The sequence below is a fragment of the Lichenostomus cassidix genome, chromosome 25, assembly GCF_008360975.1.
Source record: "Lichenostomus cassidix isolate B80296 chromosome 25, HeHo_3.0, whole genome shotgun sequence".
Lineage (NCBI taxonomy): Eukaryota > Metazoa > Chordata > Aves > Passeriformes > Meliphagidae > Lichenostomus > Lichenostomus cassidix.
In genome coordinates this window covers 2,364,681-2,379,823 of record NC_139505.1, presented here as the reverse complement: position 1 = coordinate 2,379,823, position 15,143 = coordinate 2,364,681, and the positions used below count along the sequence as shown (strand labels likewise).

Below are 15,143 nucleotides of genomic sequence, written 5' to 3'. Positions count from 1 at the left end.
TGCTCCTCCGAATTTTATTGCTGCAATAAATAACCTCGCTGGTGGCACCGCGGGGACAGCGCCGCTCGCCGAGCCCCGGGCAGGGCAGAGCTGCGCCAGCGGGGCAGGGAAAGCAGCCTTTGCCCCAGGAGACCCCCGGCTTTGGGGGGAGATCCGGGGGGGCTGGATGGAGTGAAATGGGATTTCTGCCGGCGGAGGGCTGAGGACAGACAGGATTCCTGTCCAGAGGAGGAGGAGCTTCTCCCTCTGCTCCCTGAGGAACAGGAGGAGGGCAGGGCAGGCAGGAGACCCCCGAGGTGACCCCGAATCCCAAATCCCAGCCAGCCCGACCCCATCCTGCTCGGCAGAGCCCTGGGGAGTCCCTGAGGCTCGGGGGGACACAAAGCGGGGGATGAGGAGGAGCAGAGGGTCCAGGAGGGTCCGGCAGCGGCTACTTGGTGAATTTGACACTCTGCTCCTGCTGGCGGATGATCTGCGCGATCGGGCTGGCGATGCCACCTATCAAGGTCCAGTACTCCTCGAAGCTGATGCGACCGTCCTTGTTCTCGTCCAGGTCGCAGATGAGCTTATCGGCCGCGCGGCGATTGCCGGTGTCCTGCGGGGACAGCGGGGCCGCTCAGGCCGGCATCGGGGCGGGGACAGCCCGGCAGGTGAGGAGGGGGATTTCCCCAGGTGAGGGGCGGGGACAGCCCGGCAGGTGAGGAGAGAAACCCTCGCTTGTGAGGGGTGAGACCCCCGCAGGTGAGGAGGGCAGGTGAGGGGTGTGTTTGGTGGGGGGGGGTGGGGGGGTGGGGTGGGGGGGGTTGGGGTGGGGGGGGGGTGGGGTGGGTGGTGGGGGGGGGGGGGGTGGGGGGTGGGTGGGGGTGGGGGTGGGGGGGGTGGGGGTGTGACCTCCTCAGGTGAGAAGGACGACCCTCCACGTCAGGAGGAGGACCCCGGCAGGTGAGGAGCAGGACCCTCCCAGGTGAGATGGACCCCCCAGGTGAGTTGGGAGACCCCCCAGGTGAGTCGGGAGCCCCCCAGGTGAGTCGGGAGACCCCCCAGGTGAGCTGGGAGCCCCCCAGGTGAGTCGGGAGCCCCCCAGGTGAGTCGGGAGCCCCCCAGGTGAGCTGGGAGCCCCCAGCCCCGCCGCCCCCGCGCTCACCGTCAGCATGTGGTTGAGCTCTCGGCTCAGCATCTTCCGGAAGTCCTTCTTGCTGATGCGCCGCGGGTTCTTGCAGCAGCAGCAGCGGCTCGAGTACTTGTCGAAGTTGTTCACCAGCACCTGCACTGCCCACTCCAGCTCCGTGCACTGCGCCATCGCCGCCTGCGGTGGTCAGCGAGACACCGCCGGGTCAGGGGGGATTGTCCCCGCGGCCATCGCTCGGGGTCAGCCTGGGGGTCTCCACAACCCCCAAAAAACAGGCAAAACCGCGCGGAAAGGCGAACACCCGGCGCGGGGGGAAATCTCATCTCCCCGCATCGCTCCTCGTACAGAATCACCCCCAAAACCCTCTCCGCCACCTGCGCCAGCCCCAAACCTGCCCGGTGCCACCTGTGCCCGCCCCGCCCGCCCCCCGGGCCCGCCGCCCCCGCGGGCTGAGCAGCGCCAGGGCCGCGGCCGCTCGTTCCCAGGCTCATTAGGGAGGAATGGGGCTGGGAGAGAGCGGCGGCACAGGGCAGGAATTACCTGCCAGCCCTCCTGTTGCTTCACGGCTGCGGGAACAGCCCGGCTGGCAGGTCCCGGCCTGCCGAGCCCCCCCGAGCCCCGGCTGTCCCTCCTGTCCCCGCAGGAAGCTGCTTTTCCTACGCTGGGCCCGGCAGGATGGTCCGTGTCACATCCCGGCCAGGAGGGGACAGGAACTGCGTCACCTTGGCAGGACTTTGCTCCTTCCTGCCCGCTCGGTGGCAGGGCTGGGGGGAGCTGAGGTCACTCGCTCCCTGGTGTCCCAGACTGGTTTGCTGCAGCCCAGGGGACAGCGATGACCACAGCGGTGGTGACCACGGGGATCTTGGGGGATGCATGGGACCCAGAGGGGTGCCCAGCACTGTCCCCGCTCTGGGGACATCACCAGAGGGTGTCCCCAGCCTGGCTGCTCTCTGGGGCAGGGAGGACCTTGGCTCCTGTCCCTTTTCCTCGCGCTGCTCCTGCCCTGCCCAGCCCAGCCCCAGGCCGAGGATGTCGCACGTTGGGTGGTGACACCAAGCTCAGCCCCAGGCTCGCCGCGCTCCCGTCCTTGTCCCCACGTGTGCCCTCCCGAGCCATCCCTGTCCCTGTGCTGCCACGGCCCAGGGTCACTCCTCCATCCCAGGGCCGGGGACTGTCCCCAGCTCGGGGTGGTGGCACCAGGGTGGCTTTGGGGCTGTCCCAGCTGCTCAGGGCGATTCCAGCTCCAGCCCATTCCCATCCCGGCCCAGGAACTGAAGGAATTCGGCAGCACCAGGGCCAAACCACCCCCCGCGCTCGCCCAGGTCCCCAGCCGGTGTCGCCAGTCCCCTGCCACCAGCGCCCAGCCCATCCTCGGGGCAGCGCGGCTGCTGCTCCGCCGCTGACTCACGGCACAGCCGCGGGGCCAGCCGGGGGCACGGCGACACTCGCGGGGTGGCACACGGGGACACTGGTGCCGTGCTGGGACATGGGGACTGCGGTGCCACAGTGGGACAAGGGGACACTGGTGCCACGCTGGGACAAGGGGACACTGCCGCCGCGGTGGGACTCAGTGCCAGCTGGGTGGTCTGGGCAGGAAGAACTCTCCGGTGGCTCCTCTCCCGCCACCGCGGTGCCACCACTCCTTTCCCGTCCTTCTCTCCTTCCTCGCCTGGCCACTAATGTCCAGACTGGGGACACACATGGCCGCAGCACTCCCTGCCATCCCCGCCGGCAAATCCCCCTTTCCCAGCATTCAGACCCCGCTGGCAGCCCAGGCCGAGCTCTCCGGAGGCCGGGAAGCTCCGTGGCTGCTCTCGAATCCCTCCGGACATCCCGGTGACCCCGGTGACCCCGGCAGGTCCCTCCAGCCCAGCGCCGCTCACCGAGCTGCCCAAGGATTCCAGGAATTTCCACCCCCAGCCTGCCGCGGCGGATCCCGGGGCTGCTCCCAGCCAAATCGGCACCGCCAGGCTGCCCAGGCCGCGGCTCCCCGTCCCGGTGGAACGGGAATTCCCGCCGGAGCCCCACCTGGGTCATGCTGTGTCCGTCTGTCGCCGCGCTGGCCCCACGGGAATCGATGTCGCCGCTCTCTGCTCACCTCGCACCCATCCCGCCGGCCCAGCCGGGTTTTTAAGGAGGCTCCCACCCCTCCCTGACGTTCCCAGGGCGTTCCCAGGCTGGGGCTTACCTGGGAAATGTCTCCCTGCGATTGCAACACCGGGACGGGTCGGTGCGAGCAGAGACCCGCCGAGCCCCGGCTGCGTCCCGGGGGCTGCCGGAGGTTTGGGGGGCCGGGAGGTGTCTGGGGACACCCCGAAGTGGGGAGCAGGCACAGAATTCCAGCCTGGAATGGTTTGCAAATCCATCCATCCATCCTCGAGAGAGCCCAGCTCCTCCACCCCCCAGCACGTCCCACCACTCCAGCCCAGCCCAGGCACCGCGATCTGCCCGGCAGGGCACGGAACATCCTTTATTTGAGCCAAAATATCATTTATTTGAGCCAAAGTATCCTTTATTTGAGCCAAAATATCATTTGTTTGAGCCAAAACCGCTCGTTCGGTGGGCGGCAGGGGCTGACACAGGTCTGGGAGCTCCGAGCAGGGCTGTGAGCAGCACTTGGACATTTCAAAACGCTCTGGGAACGTGTTGGTAAAACCGGGAGCTGGCAAAGGTAAAACTGGTAAAGTCCCATCCGTAATTAATCCTCCCAGCAAATTGCAGGCCTGGTGTCTCCCAGAGCGATTCGATGCCGAGATCAGATCCAGGCCTTATCGGGAAGGGCCGATCTCAGGATGCAAAGTAGGAGGTGATTTATTACAGGCAGGAGCCACCTGCTCCCAGGACCTCTGGAACTCCCATCCCGGAAAAAACGTGTCATCCCAGCTCTCCCCTGGCCTCTTCCTAATCTCGGTCGGGAGGAAGCAAACCTGTTCTGCGCCGAGATGCTCCGGTGTGTCGTGGCGTTGATGCAACATCCCGGCAGGGTGGGAATCCCTCCCGGACCCTGCAGGCAAACAGCTCACGCCTGAATCACGGCCTTTCATCGCCCTGCTCTGCTGGCAGATGTCACAACCGCATCCAGGCCCTTCTTTTTACAAGGCATCCAGGGCGTGTGCGAGCGCTCCGAGCAGCGCCAACCCTCCCAGCCCAGCCCGGGACGATTCCCAGCCCGCCGGACCCCGGGAAGGTTGGGGTCACCCCTGTCCGGCTGGAGGGTCAGGAGGAGTTTGGTGTCCCGTGGATGAGCTCCGCACCGCGGGAGCTGTTCTGAGGGTCCCAGGGTGGGATTTGGGGGTTTTTGGTGACCTCCAGGATGGGGGTCCTGCTGCTGTCTCTGTCCCAGCACGGCTGAGCTGTTCCTATCACATCCAGAACATTCCAGAGACTCACCCAGGGTGGCTCACGCTGCAGGAATTGTCCTCCCGACACCTCAGTGTCACACCGGGGACAGGAGCAGCATCCCCACTCCCAGGAACGTTTGGGAATGTGCTGGTAAGAGGACTGGGGAGCCCTGGCTCCCCTTTCCCCCCGATCACCCCAACCTGACACATTTCCTGTCTCCAATTAAACGCACGCCACACCTTTCTGCTTAATTTCCATGTATTTATTTCCAAGGAAGGAACAATAAATAGTCATTCCCGTTGTGAAATCCAGCCCAGGGTGAGAGCAGACAGAGGGTGGCTGTGGCCGAGCCGCGCTGCCGGCAGGACCTGTCCCCTGTCCCCTGCCCAGCCCGCTTCTTATCACCTTTCCCGGCTTTTGGATCACTTTGGGGTTGGTTTTCTCCCTCACCAGGTGACCGAGGCGCTGCTGAGGCGCCCACGGAACCTCTCCCTTTTTGGGAGACTCCTTTTTGGGGTCCAGGGTGCCCACAGGCTCGGCGGGGATGGTCTGGCCGGGGAAAAGTGGGCAAACCGGGTTCTCCAGCCCGTTTCCTCACTCTCCATGCTCAGCGCCGCAGCCAATGGTGAGGCACAGTTTGGTGTGATTTACTCTTTCCCAATTCGCTGTAATTACACCCAAATCCCACGTTCTCCCGGCACGGCTGGGATCTCACTCGCCTAGGGTTTTGGGATCTCTCCTGAGCTCCCTCCAGCCCAAAACCCTGTCCGGATCACGGTCCTGGCTATGGGGTTTGCACAGTGGGGACCACCAGGAATTGGGATTGTGGAGAGCCTTGGGACGCCCAGAGGGGTCACACAGCATCCTCATCCCTGCACATCCCAAAATGGTGCTCCAACCCCAATCTCTGCAGCCCTGACCCCAAAACGATGCTCCAACCCCAGTCTCTGCAGCCCCGACCCCAAAATGATGCTCCAATCCCAATCTCTGCAGCCCCGACCCCAAAATGATGCTCCAACCCCAATCTCTGCAGCCCCGACCCCAAAACGATGCTCCAACCCCCAATCTCTGCGGCCCCGACCCTCCCTTGCCCCCCACTTCCCCTCTGCCCCCAAGGACAAACGAGGTCACCCCATCCTGGTTGATTTGGTATTTTTTTTTTCCAGTGTTTTCCTTTATTAATTTATACAAAAATGGTCGCGAGTGGCCCAAGCTGATCCCAACCCTCCCCAGCCCCGAGCCGGGGGCCGGAATCCCTGGGGATGGGGAGCACCGGGAGGGCTGCACATCCCGGAAAAGCCCCCCAAAATCCCGGCTCTGTGCCGGGGGAGGGCGGGGAAGCCACCCTGGCCACCTGCAGCCCCCGCGGCCATGCTGGAGCCCAGGATGCCCCTGGAGGTGCCGTGAGGGGACAGGGCACAGGCCTGGGGGGACAAAGGAACAACCCCCACCTCCAGTCCCTCTCGCTGCGGTGCTCCGGGGGAGCTGAACCCGGAGGTGTCCAGGGAGGGACGAGCCCAGGGGTGAAGGTGCTGGAGCAAAGGACGGAGAGAGGTGGCTCTGCAGCAGGGCCAGGACCCCCTGCCACCTCCCCCCGGCGCGGAGCAGAGCTGGGGGCGGGAAGGGAGCGTTCCTGACGGGAAGGAGAGCCCGGGAGGGCAGGGATGGAGCCGGGGATGGAATCCTCCTCCGGGAGGAGGTGAGACCCGGCAGGAGCGGCGTTGCTTTTTTCCCAGGCGCATCCCCGGGCCCAGCGGCCTCTCGCGGATCCAGGAGCAGAGCCTGAGGCCTTGGGCGCCTTCCCGTCCCCCACCAGCTCCTACTTCCTCCGGCAGCCCTTGGCCGCGTCGCCCATCATGTCCCAGTACTCCCCGAACTCCAGCTTGGCCTCGTTAGGGTCTCCCATGCACTCGATCTTCTCCTCCAGGGGTCCAACGCACTGCGGGGAGAACAGCGGGGTGAGGGGGCTGGGGGGTCTCACCGACAGCCCGGACCCCCCCCAGCTCCTCCTGGCCTCACCTTGCCCAGGTTGGGCAACTTCTGCACCACCAGGTCCTGCATCTCGTTGGGGGTCAGGTACTCCTTCTGCCCCTTCACGGCGTAGCAGTGGAACTGGCTGATGACCGTCTCGATGGCCCGTTCCACGTCCGTGAGCTCCTGGCCGTCCTGCGGGGGACACAGAGGGTGAGGGCGGGGGGGACACCGCCGTGGAGGGGTGGGACAGCTCCCCGCAGGGGTGGGACAGCTCCCCGGAGGGGTGGGACATCCCGCGGGAGGACAGGACAAGCCCCGAGCTCAGGGACACTCCCTGAGCAAACATTTAACTCCTCCACAATCTGCGGTAAATCTCCTCATCAGCACTCTGTGCAGATGTGAGACGCTCCCCTCGTACAGATGTGAGACCCCATCCAGCTGTGAGCCCCACTGTCCCCATGCGGGTCCAAGGCAGCTCCACACAGATGTGAGACCATCCAGCTGTTGCTCCCCTGCATCCAGCTGTTGCACCCCTGCCCGGCTGTGCTGCACCCTCCAGCCGCCACCCCCTGTCCCCGGAGCTGTCACCCCCAGCCGTGCTGGCCCAGGGCTGTCCCTGCCCGCGGCCCGCCAGGCTCAGCCACCCCGGCGTCTCTCGCCACCCCCCGGCGCGGCGCCGTCCCGACTGGTTCTTCCTCTCCTGGGCGCAAGTGGCGATGGCAGTGTGACTCAGTGCCGCGGTGACGCCGGGATGGGGCTCGGCAGCTACCGGAGCCCCTCGCCCACCCCCAGAGCCCATCCCCGGCGGGGCGGGGGGCACAGATCAGCCCGACCCCCGTTCCCGATTCCCGGCCGCTCCCGGCCACTCGCGCGGCTCCGTTTAAGGGAAACGACGGTGATTCACTCAAATCTGCGGTTTCCCCTCGAAACGCCGTGAAAACCACAGCCGGTGATCCCATCGGGAAGAGCCTGGCAGCTTCCAGAGCCTCAGCCCGGCGCCCCAAATCCTCCGCAGGTGCAAAAGGGTGCGGGTTGCGCCCCTCCCGTTTGAAAGCCGAGGAAAACAGGAGCTTTTCTGCCGTCGGGCATCCTCGGAGAGGCCGCAGGGAGCGCGGGCAGCTCCCGAAGGTCAGTCCGGGCGAGCGGGACGAAGCTGCCTGGTTCCCCGAGCTTTCAAGCGGCTCCTCAGCACCCAGCGTTGCCAAACCCCAAAACAGCCCCCGGCTCGTCCAGCGGCTCCCGCTCGGGGTGGCTCTGAGTCCCAGGGCCCCGTGGGGTCACCCCCGCCCCGTGTCGCGGTGTCCCCGCCGGACCTTGCGCTTCTTGCGGCAGTTGCACTGGCCCATGGTGCTCCTCGCGGCTCCTGGGGGCAGCGCCGGGGGTCTCTCTGTGCGGCGGGTCCGGGGGAGCTGGCGGGGGAAGGAAGCCAAGCTCAGCTCTGGGCTCGGGGGGAGCTTCTCCTCCTCCAGCGCCAGGACTCCTTCTCATCCCTGCGCGCAGGGCGAGGAAGGAGCCCCGGGATGCGGCGGCGGAGCTGCCGGGACAAGTCCCCGGCGTCCTCGCAAGTCGTGGCAGAGCCGAGCGTGGGAGCAGAGGGCTCAGCCCCCTGTGCCGTGGGGCGGCAGGGCCACTTACCTGCAGCGCGGCTGTCCCGGGTGTGCGCGGGCTGCGGCGGGCCGGGGTTTTATACCGGGGAGGTGTGAGTGGGAGCTCCGTGGTGCAAGGCGTCTCATTTGGGAGCCTGGCCCGGGGCCAGCGTGGGGCCGGGAAACGCCTCCTTCCCGGCCACACCGACGGTTCCCCATCCAGCCGGGCCTGGCGCGGCCGCGGCGCCGCGTGGGAAATGCCACCGAGCCCCGGTGGGTCACCCCGCGGTGGGGCTGCCCCACGGCCGTGGGGGTCACCGGGATTTGGGATCCGAGCGCTGGGAATGGCGACATTCCCAAGCCAGGGTGTCCCGCTGGAGGTGTCCCTGTGCCACCCAAGACCCCGGGGAGGACGGGCATTGATGCCACGGACATGGTGGCCACCGTGGCCAGCGCGGCATCGCTGCCGGGGATCTCCCGAGCCCCACCCCGGCCACAGGCACAGCTCTGCCCCCCACCCACCCCCCAGTGCGGCAGGAAGGTGTTTGTGGGGCGCAGGGTGGCACCCCAAAAGTCAGACCAGCATCAGGGCAATTTGGGAACAGCCCCATCCATCCCAGAGCCACGGGCAAGTGGCAAGTGGCCAGTGCCCAGCGCGGCCCGAATCAGGAGCCCACCAAAAACAGCAGCGATGCTCAGGCTCGGGGAAACCTCTTTTATTTGCCCCACGTCGGCCGAGTGTCCCCGGCTGTCCCATCACTTCTTCCCCGCCTTCTCCTTCCGCATGGCCTTGGCCAGCTCCCCGATCAGCCGCCAGTACTCGCCGAACCTCAGCTCCTCGTCGTTGTTCACGTCCAGCTCGCTCATCTTGTCCTCCAGAGAGGGGACATCCTGCCGAGGGGACACGGCACGCTCGGACACTTCCCGGGATGGGGATGGGGTGGGAGGTTCGGACAGTTTCAGGTCCCCAAATCCCGGAATGGGGAGTGGGATGCTCGGACACTTCCCGGTCCCCAGAGTCCGGGATGGGGACAGGAGGCTCGGACACTTCCCGGGGTGGGGATGGAATGGGATGCTCAGACACTTCCAGATCCCCCGAGCCAGGGATGGGATAAGCAGGATCTGCTCCTGACTGCGAATCCCGGGAGACTGGGAGCAGCTCCCCAGTTCAGGGGGACACAGGGGGACACAGGAGGACACAGGAGGACACAGGGGGACACAGGGCACCCCGCCGTGCTGCTCCTCCCCTCACCTTCATCAGGTTGGGCAGCTGCAGCCGCACCAGCTCCTTGAACTCTCCGGCCGTCAGCGTTCCCTTCCTGCCCTCCTTGGCCGCGAAGGTGCAGAACACAGTGACGATGCGCTCGATGGCCAATTCCAGCTCGGTCAGCTCGGCCGCGGCCATCGCGCTGGACACGCCGCTGGCCACGGGCTGCAGGGACAGGAGCCCAGAGCGGGTCGGAGGCAGGGAGTGACCCAGGGGTGACCCTCGCCCCCTCCCCAGCCCAGCGAGGCCGCGCTCAGGAGGGTCGCGGGGCTTTTGCAGGACCACGGCCAGGCAGTCCCGGTGGTGTCGCCGCTGCCACCCGGGCCGGGAGCCGGGATGGGGGACACGGGGCAGGGACGGGGGGACATCAGGGTCCCCAGCGCCGCTGCCATGGCCGGGGTGGGGCCGGAGCTGCGGGCAGCGATTCCCCACTTACCCACTAGCTGCAGGCAGGTCGTGGCCCCCGGGAGTTTTCAGGGGGTTCGGGAGGTTTGGGGAGGTTTCGGGAGGTTTTATACCTGCGCCGCAGGAGGGGACAGCGCAGCCTTTGTCCCCCCCGCGCCGGTGTTGGGTTTCCTGGTGCGGCCGGACGGACGCGCAGACAGCGCCCGGGCGCCGCCGGCAGTCCGTCAGTCCGTCCGTCCGTCCGTCCGTCCCCGCGCGGGCAGCGCACCAAACCCGGGCTGAACCGCCCGGGGAGCTCCGGTGGGGACAGCAGGGGACAGCGGGCAGAGAATCCCCCGGGCTGGAGCATCACCGGAGCTGGCACCGAACCGCGCACAGAACCATCCCGAGAATCGTTCCCGGGATCATTCGGATCATTGGAAAAAACCTCCGAGATGATTGAATTCACACTTTGAGCCCCCGTTTTGGGGAGGCAGGGCAGGTGTCACCCCCGAGTCGCTCCCCGCAGGGCTGGGGGAGCGCTGGGGACAAGGCTGTGACCCCAGCGCCCTTTCCCCTCCCTGTCACATCCCTGCCACCTCCCCAGCAGAGCCACCGACCCAGGGCCCGGCTCGACCCGCACCGAGTGAGAGTTGTGACTCAGCCGCCCGCTGACATCATCCCTATTAATAGTGGGCTCTGTAAAAATTAATTAATCCAAATTAATTAGGGGGTTGGGCGGCCCGAGCGCTCCCCTTTAATCAGCGGGTATTTTTAACATGGCAGCCCTGGCGCGTTTCCACCTGGAGACAGAGCGGCTCCCGGTGGCAGCGACATTCCCACGGGGACCCCGAGCTGCAGCCAACACCCCGAGAGGAACCCGGACACGACCCCAGGACTGTCCCTGATGTCCCCAAGCTCGCCCCCAGGCGCGACAGGGAGCGAGGCTGGAGCCAGCAGCCCCCCAGGGCAGCACACGGGCATTTGGGGTCCCAAAATGCCAGCGGTGTTTGGGGTCCGAGGGCAGGGAGGTCCCCGGCACGATGTCACTGTCACCAGTGCCGAGCCCTGACACACTCACTCCACCTCTCCGCGGGCACGGGGTGGCCCTGTCCCCACCCCACAGCCGCCACACCAGCTCACGGGGCAGGAATTGCCTTCCTGCAGCCCCATCCGGCCCCGGGATGACGGGGGGACAGGGGTGGGACGTCCGCCGAGCCCCACGTCAGGGGACCGAGATGGTCTCTTGGGAAACCGGCGGGTGAGTCAGGCCCGGGGACAGGTTTGGGGTGAATCACCAGCCCCGGAGCCAGGCGGGCCCGTGACTCCCTGGCCGTGGAATTCGGGGAGCAGGGAAGGGGTGAAGAGGGGGCAGAGGCTGCAGTGACCCCACAGGGACAGGGACACAGGAAAGGCACCTCTGAGTCAAGCCTGGGATCCTCATGGGGACGGGCAGGGGGTGGTGACCTGGCGTTGGGGACCCCAGCAGGGCCAGCAGGGGACCAGAGAGGGACCATAGAGGGACTGAGGGCATCTGGGGACAGGGATGGGGGCCATTTAGGGACAGGGACTGTATAGGGACTGAGGCCATATAGGGACAGGGACCTTATAGGGTCAGGGACCATACAGGGACTTTGGCCATATAGGACCACAGGACCCCGTGTGACAGAGTGACCGTGTCCATCCCAGGGGCTCAGTGTCCACTTCCATGTCCTGCTCCCGGGGTTGTCCACAACCTGTCTGAGTTGGGGACCCCAAGCAGGGATGGCGACAGTGGTGACCTCAATGCCCAGCCCGGCAGTGGCCCCTGCTGGCCCCATGGAGCCTCGCCGGAGGGACTGTGGGGCACAGCAGGTGCCCAGAGCCACCGCGGTGTCCCCAGCCCGGCCACGCCGCTCCGCCCACTCCAGACCCGGGATGGAGAAGCCTCTGCAGCGCTCCGCGATGGGACGGGGAGACAGGGTGGGCCCAGCCCCGCGCGGGAACTGGAGCGACTGGTTTGGCTGGGTCGGAGCGGAGCAGGGGAGCCGCGGAGGCTGGAACTTGTTCCAAGCTGTGTGTAAAGCTCCTGGAACGTCCCTCGCTCTGGAAAGAGTGCTGGGAATCTGCCAGCCGGGCGAGCTCTGCCCAGCCACAGGGTCCGGGACCCCCCGGGACCCCCCGGGACCCCCCGGGACCCCCTGGGCCACCTCGATGCCGCTGCGGGGCTGATCCTGCTCGCCCAAAGGGTTTGGGGTCCGGGAATGTCCAGCTGGAGCTCTCAGGGGCAGCCGAAGCCCTCAGGAGCGCTCGGACACTCTGGCCCTGCTGCTGTCCGGCGGTCCTGGCTCTGTCCCCTCTGTCCCTGGCTGGCAGGGAGTGGCGTTGGGATATTTTTGGGCAATCCCTGTCCCTGTCACGAGCAGCTGACTTTCCCGGGCTTTCCCGGAGTCCTGCCCGCTGCCGAGCCGCTCCGGGGACAGGGACACACCGAGTGAGTGCCACCGGGGTCCTGCGCTGTCCCGCCACCGCCAGGCTCGGGGTCTGACCCCTCCTGGAGCCCCAAACCCCCTGCTGCCCCACACCACCAACGGGCGGTGTGTCCTGAGCTGCCGTTTGGGATCCTCACTGCCATCCGGGACTCCCAATTCCAGCTGGGATCCCACCCAGGACCCCCCAGGACCCCATTCCCCGGGCAGTGGGGGGGATTTGCCCCCCAGGACCGGCAGTTTTGGGGTCCCCAGCAGGGCCCATCCTCAGCCTTTCCCAACCACAGGAAGCGCGGGAGATGGGAATGGAGGGAGCAGGGTATAATTAGCCCCAAATTAGGGTTGGAATCCGGGATGGAGAGCCCGGCACCTCCCGGCTCTTGCGAAAATGCGGCTCCTGTTTGGGGGTCCCAACCCCCGGGGGGTTCCCAGCGAGGGGGAGCGAGGAATTTGGGGGCTGAGGAATTTTGGGGCTGAGGAATCTGAGGGCCGAGCTCTCCGGGGATGCCGGAGCCGGGGAGGCCACGGGGGTCCAGCCCGGGCGGATCCGGGGCCGTAACGGGATCCGCGGGATTATCAGCATCGCCCCGGCCAGCTCGGAATCCGGTTTCTTGGCCGAGGCGTTGCTGGAGCAACGTCCGGCTCGGGATTGTGGGGCCTTTTCAGCTGGACAAGAGGCCTTTGAGCGCGCGGGGGGCCCGCGGAGTCACCCGATAGCCCCCGCCGCTCCCCCCGGGCCGCGCTGGCTCCCGTGGCGAGGCGGAGGACACCGGATACCTTTATCAGCGGCGGGAGCGGGGCCGAGCAGCGACCCGGCCCGGGATCCAGCCCCGCGGCGCTGACAGATGGGGGATGCCGGCGGTGACACCGCGGGGTCACAGCGTGGCCACCGCGGTCACCTGGGGGTCCCTGGGGATGCCGGCGGGGGTTGACCCCAGCAGGGACCCCAACCCTCCCGATTTCCCGGTTTCCCCGCTGCCCGCCGCATCCCGAACCATCCCCGGGGTGTTGAGGCACACCAGGCTGGGCACGAGGAGCCCCCCGAAGTGGCACTGTCCCCCTGTCCCTGCCCGCGGGGTCTGCAGCTGCTGCCCGGGGTCACCCGGGGGGTTGTGCCCCCCACGCCCGGCCCCCGCGGGGGTGGCCGGCGGTGCCAGCCGGGCTGTCCAGCCCCGGTATCGGATCCTCCCGGAGGGAGGGGGCTTGGAGCTTATTTAACGTGCCCGGCCGGGCCGCGCGGCGCACTCGGAGCGCGGGGAGCTCAGGTGAGCACAGGTGCCTCTGTCCCCCCGAAACCCCCGCCCAGAGCCCCCCGACCCCCCAGAGCCCCCAGTCCTGCCCAGCAGGGCCGCGGCCCGGGGGTGGGCGACGTTTGGGGGGTGGCAGTGAGTCGGGGGGGCTGGCGGGTGACGTGCCGGGGGTCCCGCAGCCCGAGCCATGGGATCGCAGCTGGAAGGGGCCATGGAGACCCTCATCAACGTCTTCCACCACTACTCGGGCAAGGAGGGCGACAAGTACAAGCTGAGCAAGAAGGAGCTGAAGGAGCTGCTGCAGAGCGAGCTGGGATGTTTCCTGGAGGTAACTGGGACCAGTCCGGGGCCTGGGGGTCTCCCTGTCCCCCACTCCCCGGGGGAGCAGCGGCTGCCCAGCCCCAGGGCTCTCCCTGTGCTCCCCCAGACCCAGAAGGATGCCGGGGCTGTGGAGAAGATCATGCAGGACCTGGATGAGAACGGCGACGGGGAGGTGGATTTCCAGGAATTCGTGGTCCTGGTGGCCGCCCTGACCGTGGCCTGCAACACCTTCTTCTGGGAGAACGCCTGACCCCGCTCCGGCCGCAGCAGGACGTGGATTCCCAAAATCCAGAGCCCCCCCGCCGCCCCCCAGCGCACTCCCTCCGCTCCGCAGCATTCCCAGGGGATCCCGCAGGGATCCAGCTCCACAATAAAGGCACCGACCCAGCCCGCGGTGTGCTGTCAGCTCCTTCATTCCCGGCGTCGGGATTCCTGCCCTGTCCCCCTGCAACCCCCCGGGCATTCCAGGGAATGTTCCCACTGCGGGGTCACGGGGAAAAGCCACTCTGTGTCACCCCAAGTGCCTGGGGACACCCCTGGCTCCACCCTGGGATCCACCCGGCTCGCCCGGGGCACGGTGACCCCAGGGCGTGTGATCCCGGCCGGCGTCGGGGGGTGGGACACGGCAGCTCTGGGATCCGGGAAGGGGGTGACAGGCCGGGACTTGCTGCAGGTGGCTCCAGAGGCGCCGGCACCGCGCCCGCGGCGCTGGAGGAACCGGTTGGGAATCTCCCTGCCTGGTGGGATGGGATGGTGGCCAAGGGCTCCGCCAGGGCCGCCAGCGCCATCCCCCGCCCGCCAGCCCGGCTCGGGATCAGCCCCGTGGGATGGGATGGACATCGGGACAGGGGCTGCTCGGGCACGGGAAAGGGGTCAAGGAGCAGCTGGACGATGTTCCCGGGGACATGCTGGGACATCAGGGGTGTCCTGATCCTCGATGATCTCTACAGATCCCTTCCCACCCCGCAATTCCATAACCCCTGAATTCTACACAATTCCAGGATTCCATGTTTCTGTCATTCTACAATGCTACAGCTCCGTGGCTCTACAATCCCATGATTCAATGACGATTCGAAGGCAGTGGGATTGACAATGGGGCTGACAAATCCCACACGGAATTCACAACTCCACAATATTGCAGAGCCCCGAGATGCCACCATCATGTGACTGCGTGATTCCGCAGTTCCATGATCCCAGGACTCCCTGGTCCCACAGTTCCATGACGATCCCACAGTTCCATGACGATCCCATGACGATCCCATGACGATCCCATGACGACACCGCCTCTCCATGACGTCACCAGGACACAGCCCCGATTCCCGCCAGATCGTTCCCGCCCCTCACTCGGCCCCGCCCCTTTCCCCGCCCCCTCCGGGGCAGCACCAATCACCGCCCACCGAGGGGGGCTCGCGGCGGCAGTGG

At 66.9% G+C, this 15,143-nt stretch overlaps 4 protein-coding genes across 9 annotated transcripts; 1 reads left to right on the top strand and 3 right to left on the bottom strand.

The window, feature by feature from the left end:
* On the bottom strand, positions 1–3,274 carry S100A16 (S100 calcium binding protein A16). 2 transcript variants are annotated; one of them, XM_085082155.1, is made up of 3 exons: positions 3,158–3,274; positions 1,145–1,306; positions 1–595 (listed from the first exon to the last, which is right to left on the bottom strand). In XM_085082155.1, the coding sequence occupies exons 1-3, from the start codon at positions 3,164–3,166 to the stop codon at positions 431–433; spliced, it is 336 nt and encodes a 111-aa protein (XP_084938281.1). In that variant the 5' UTR covers positions 3,167–3,274; the 3' UTR covers positions 1–430. The 2 variants fall into 2 exon arrangements, with proteins under 2 accessions (XP_084938281.1, XP_084938282.1); XM_085082156.1 differs by lacking the exon at positions 3,158–3,274 and adding an exon at positions 1,670–1,856.
* Positions 3,275–5,614: 2,340 nt separating this feature from the next.
* S100A14 (S100 calcium binding protein A14) lies at positions 5,615–8,209 on the bottom strand. The gene is made up of 4 exons (XM_085082169.1): positions 8,081–8,209; positions 7,759–7,854; positions 6,491–6,637; positions 5,615–6,410 (listed from the first exon to the last, which is right to left on the bottom strand). The coding sequence occupies exons 2-4, from the start codon at positions 7,789–7,791 to the stop codon at positions 6,291–6,293; spliced, it is 300 nt and encodes a 99-aa protein (XP_084938295.1). The 5' UTR covers positions 7,792–7,854; positions 8,081–8,209; the 3' UTR covers positions 5,615–6,290.
* A 523-nt stretch (positions 8,210–8,732) lies between these two features.
* On the bottom strand, positions 8,733–9,965 carry S100A13 (S100 calcium binding protein A13). Of its 2 annotated transcripts, none has more exons than XM_085082170.1 (3): positions 9,817–9,965; positions 9,284–9,463; positions 8,733–8,922 (listed from the first exon to the last, which is right to left on the bottom strand). In XM_085082170.1, exons 2-3 carry the CDS (start codon positions 9,434–9,436, stop codon positions 8,788–8,790), a joined length of 288 nt encoding a protein of 95 aa, XP_084938296.1. In that variant the 5' UTR covers positions 9,437–9,463; positions 9,817–9,965; the 3' UTR covers positions 8,733–8,787. The 2 variants fall into 2 exon arrangements, with proteins under 2 accessions (XP_084938296.1, XP_084938297.1); XM_085082171.1 differs by having other exon boundaries at positions 9,735–9,957.
* A 958-nt stretch (positions 9,966–10,923) lies between these two features.
* Positions 10,924–14,113, top strand: S100A1 (S100 calcium binding protein A1). Of its 4 annotated transcripts, none has more exons than XM_085082175.1 (3): positions 10,924–10,943; positions 13,580–13,728; positions 13,828–14,113. In XM_085082175.1, exons 2-3 carry the CDS (start codon positions 13,588–13,590, stop codon positions 13,969–13,971), a joined length of 285 nt encoding a protein of 94 aa, XP_084938301.1. In that variant the 5' UTR covers positions 10,924–10,943; positions 13,580–13,587; the 3' UTR covers positions 13,972–14,113. The 4 variants fall into 4 exon arrangements, with proteins under 4 accessions (XP_084938301.1, XP_084938298.1, XP_084938299.1 ...); XM_085082172.1 differs by lacking the exon at positions 10,924–10,943 and adding an exon at positions 11,987–12,155; XM_085082173.1 differs by lacking the exon at positions 10,924–10,943 and adding an exon at positions 12,114–12,258.
* Positions 14,114–15,143: the final 1,030 nt, after the last annotated feature.

Coding starts and splice junctions, on each gene's coding strand:
- S100A16 (XM_085082155.1), bottom strand. Junction 596..1,144: donor AGCTCAACCACATGCTGACG/GTGAGCGCGGGG, acceptor CTGTCCCCGCAG/GACACCGGCAATCGCCGCGC.
- S100A14 (XM_085082169.1), bottom strand. CDS start 7,791: ATGGGCCAGTGCAACTGCCGCAAGAAGCGCAAG. Junction 6,638..7,758: donor ACTGCCGCAAGAAGCGCAAG/GTCCGGCGGGGA, acceptor TGTCCCCCGCAG/GACGGCCAGGAGCTCACGGA. Junction 6,411..6,490: donor AGTTGCCCAACCTGGGCAAG/GTGAGGCCAGGA, acceptor TTCTCCCCGCAG/TGCGTTGGACCCCTGGAGGA.
- S100A13 (XM_085082170.1), bottom strand. CDS start 9,436: ATGGCCGCGGCCGAGCTGACCGAGCTGGAATTGGCCATCGAGCGCATC. Junction 8,923..9,283: donor AGCTGCCCAACCTGATGAAG/GTGAGGGGAGGA, acceptor TCCCCTCGGCAG/GATGTCCCCTCTCTGGAGGA.
- S100A1 (XM_085082175.1), top strand. CDS start 13,588: ATGGGATCGCAGCTGGAAGGGGCCATGGAGACCCTCATCAACGTCTTC. Junction 13,729..13,827: donor AGCTGGGATGTTTCCTGGAG/GTAACTGGGACC, acceptor GTGCTCCCCCAG/ACCCAGAAGGATGCCGGGGC.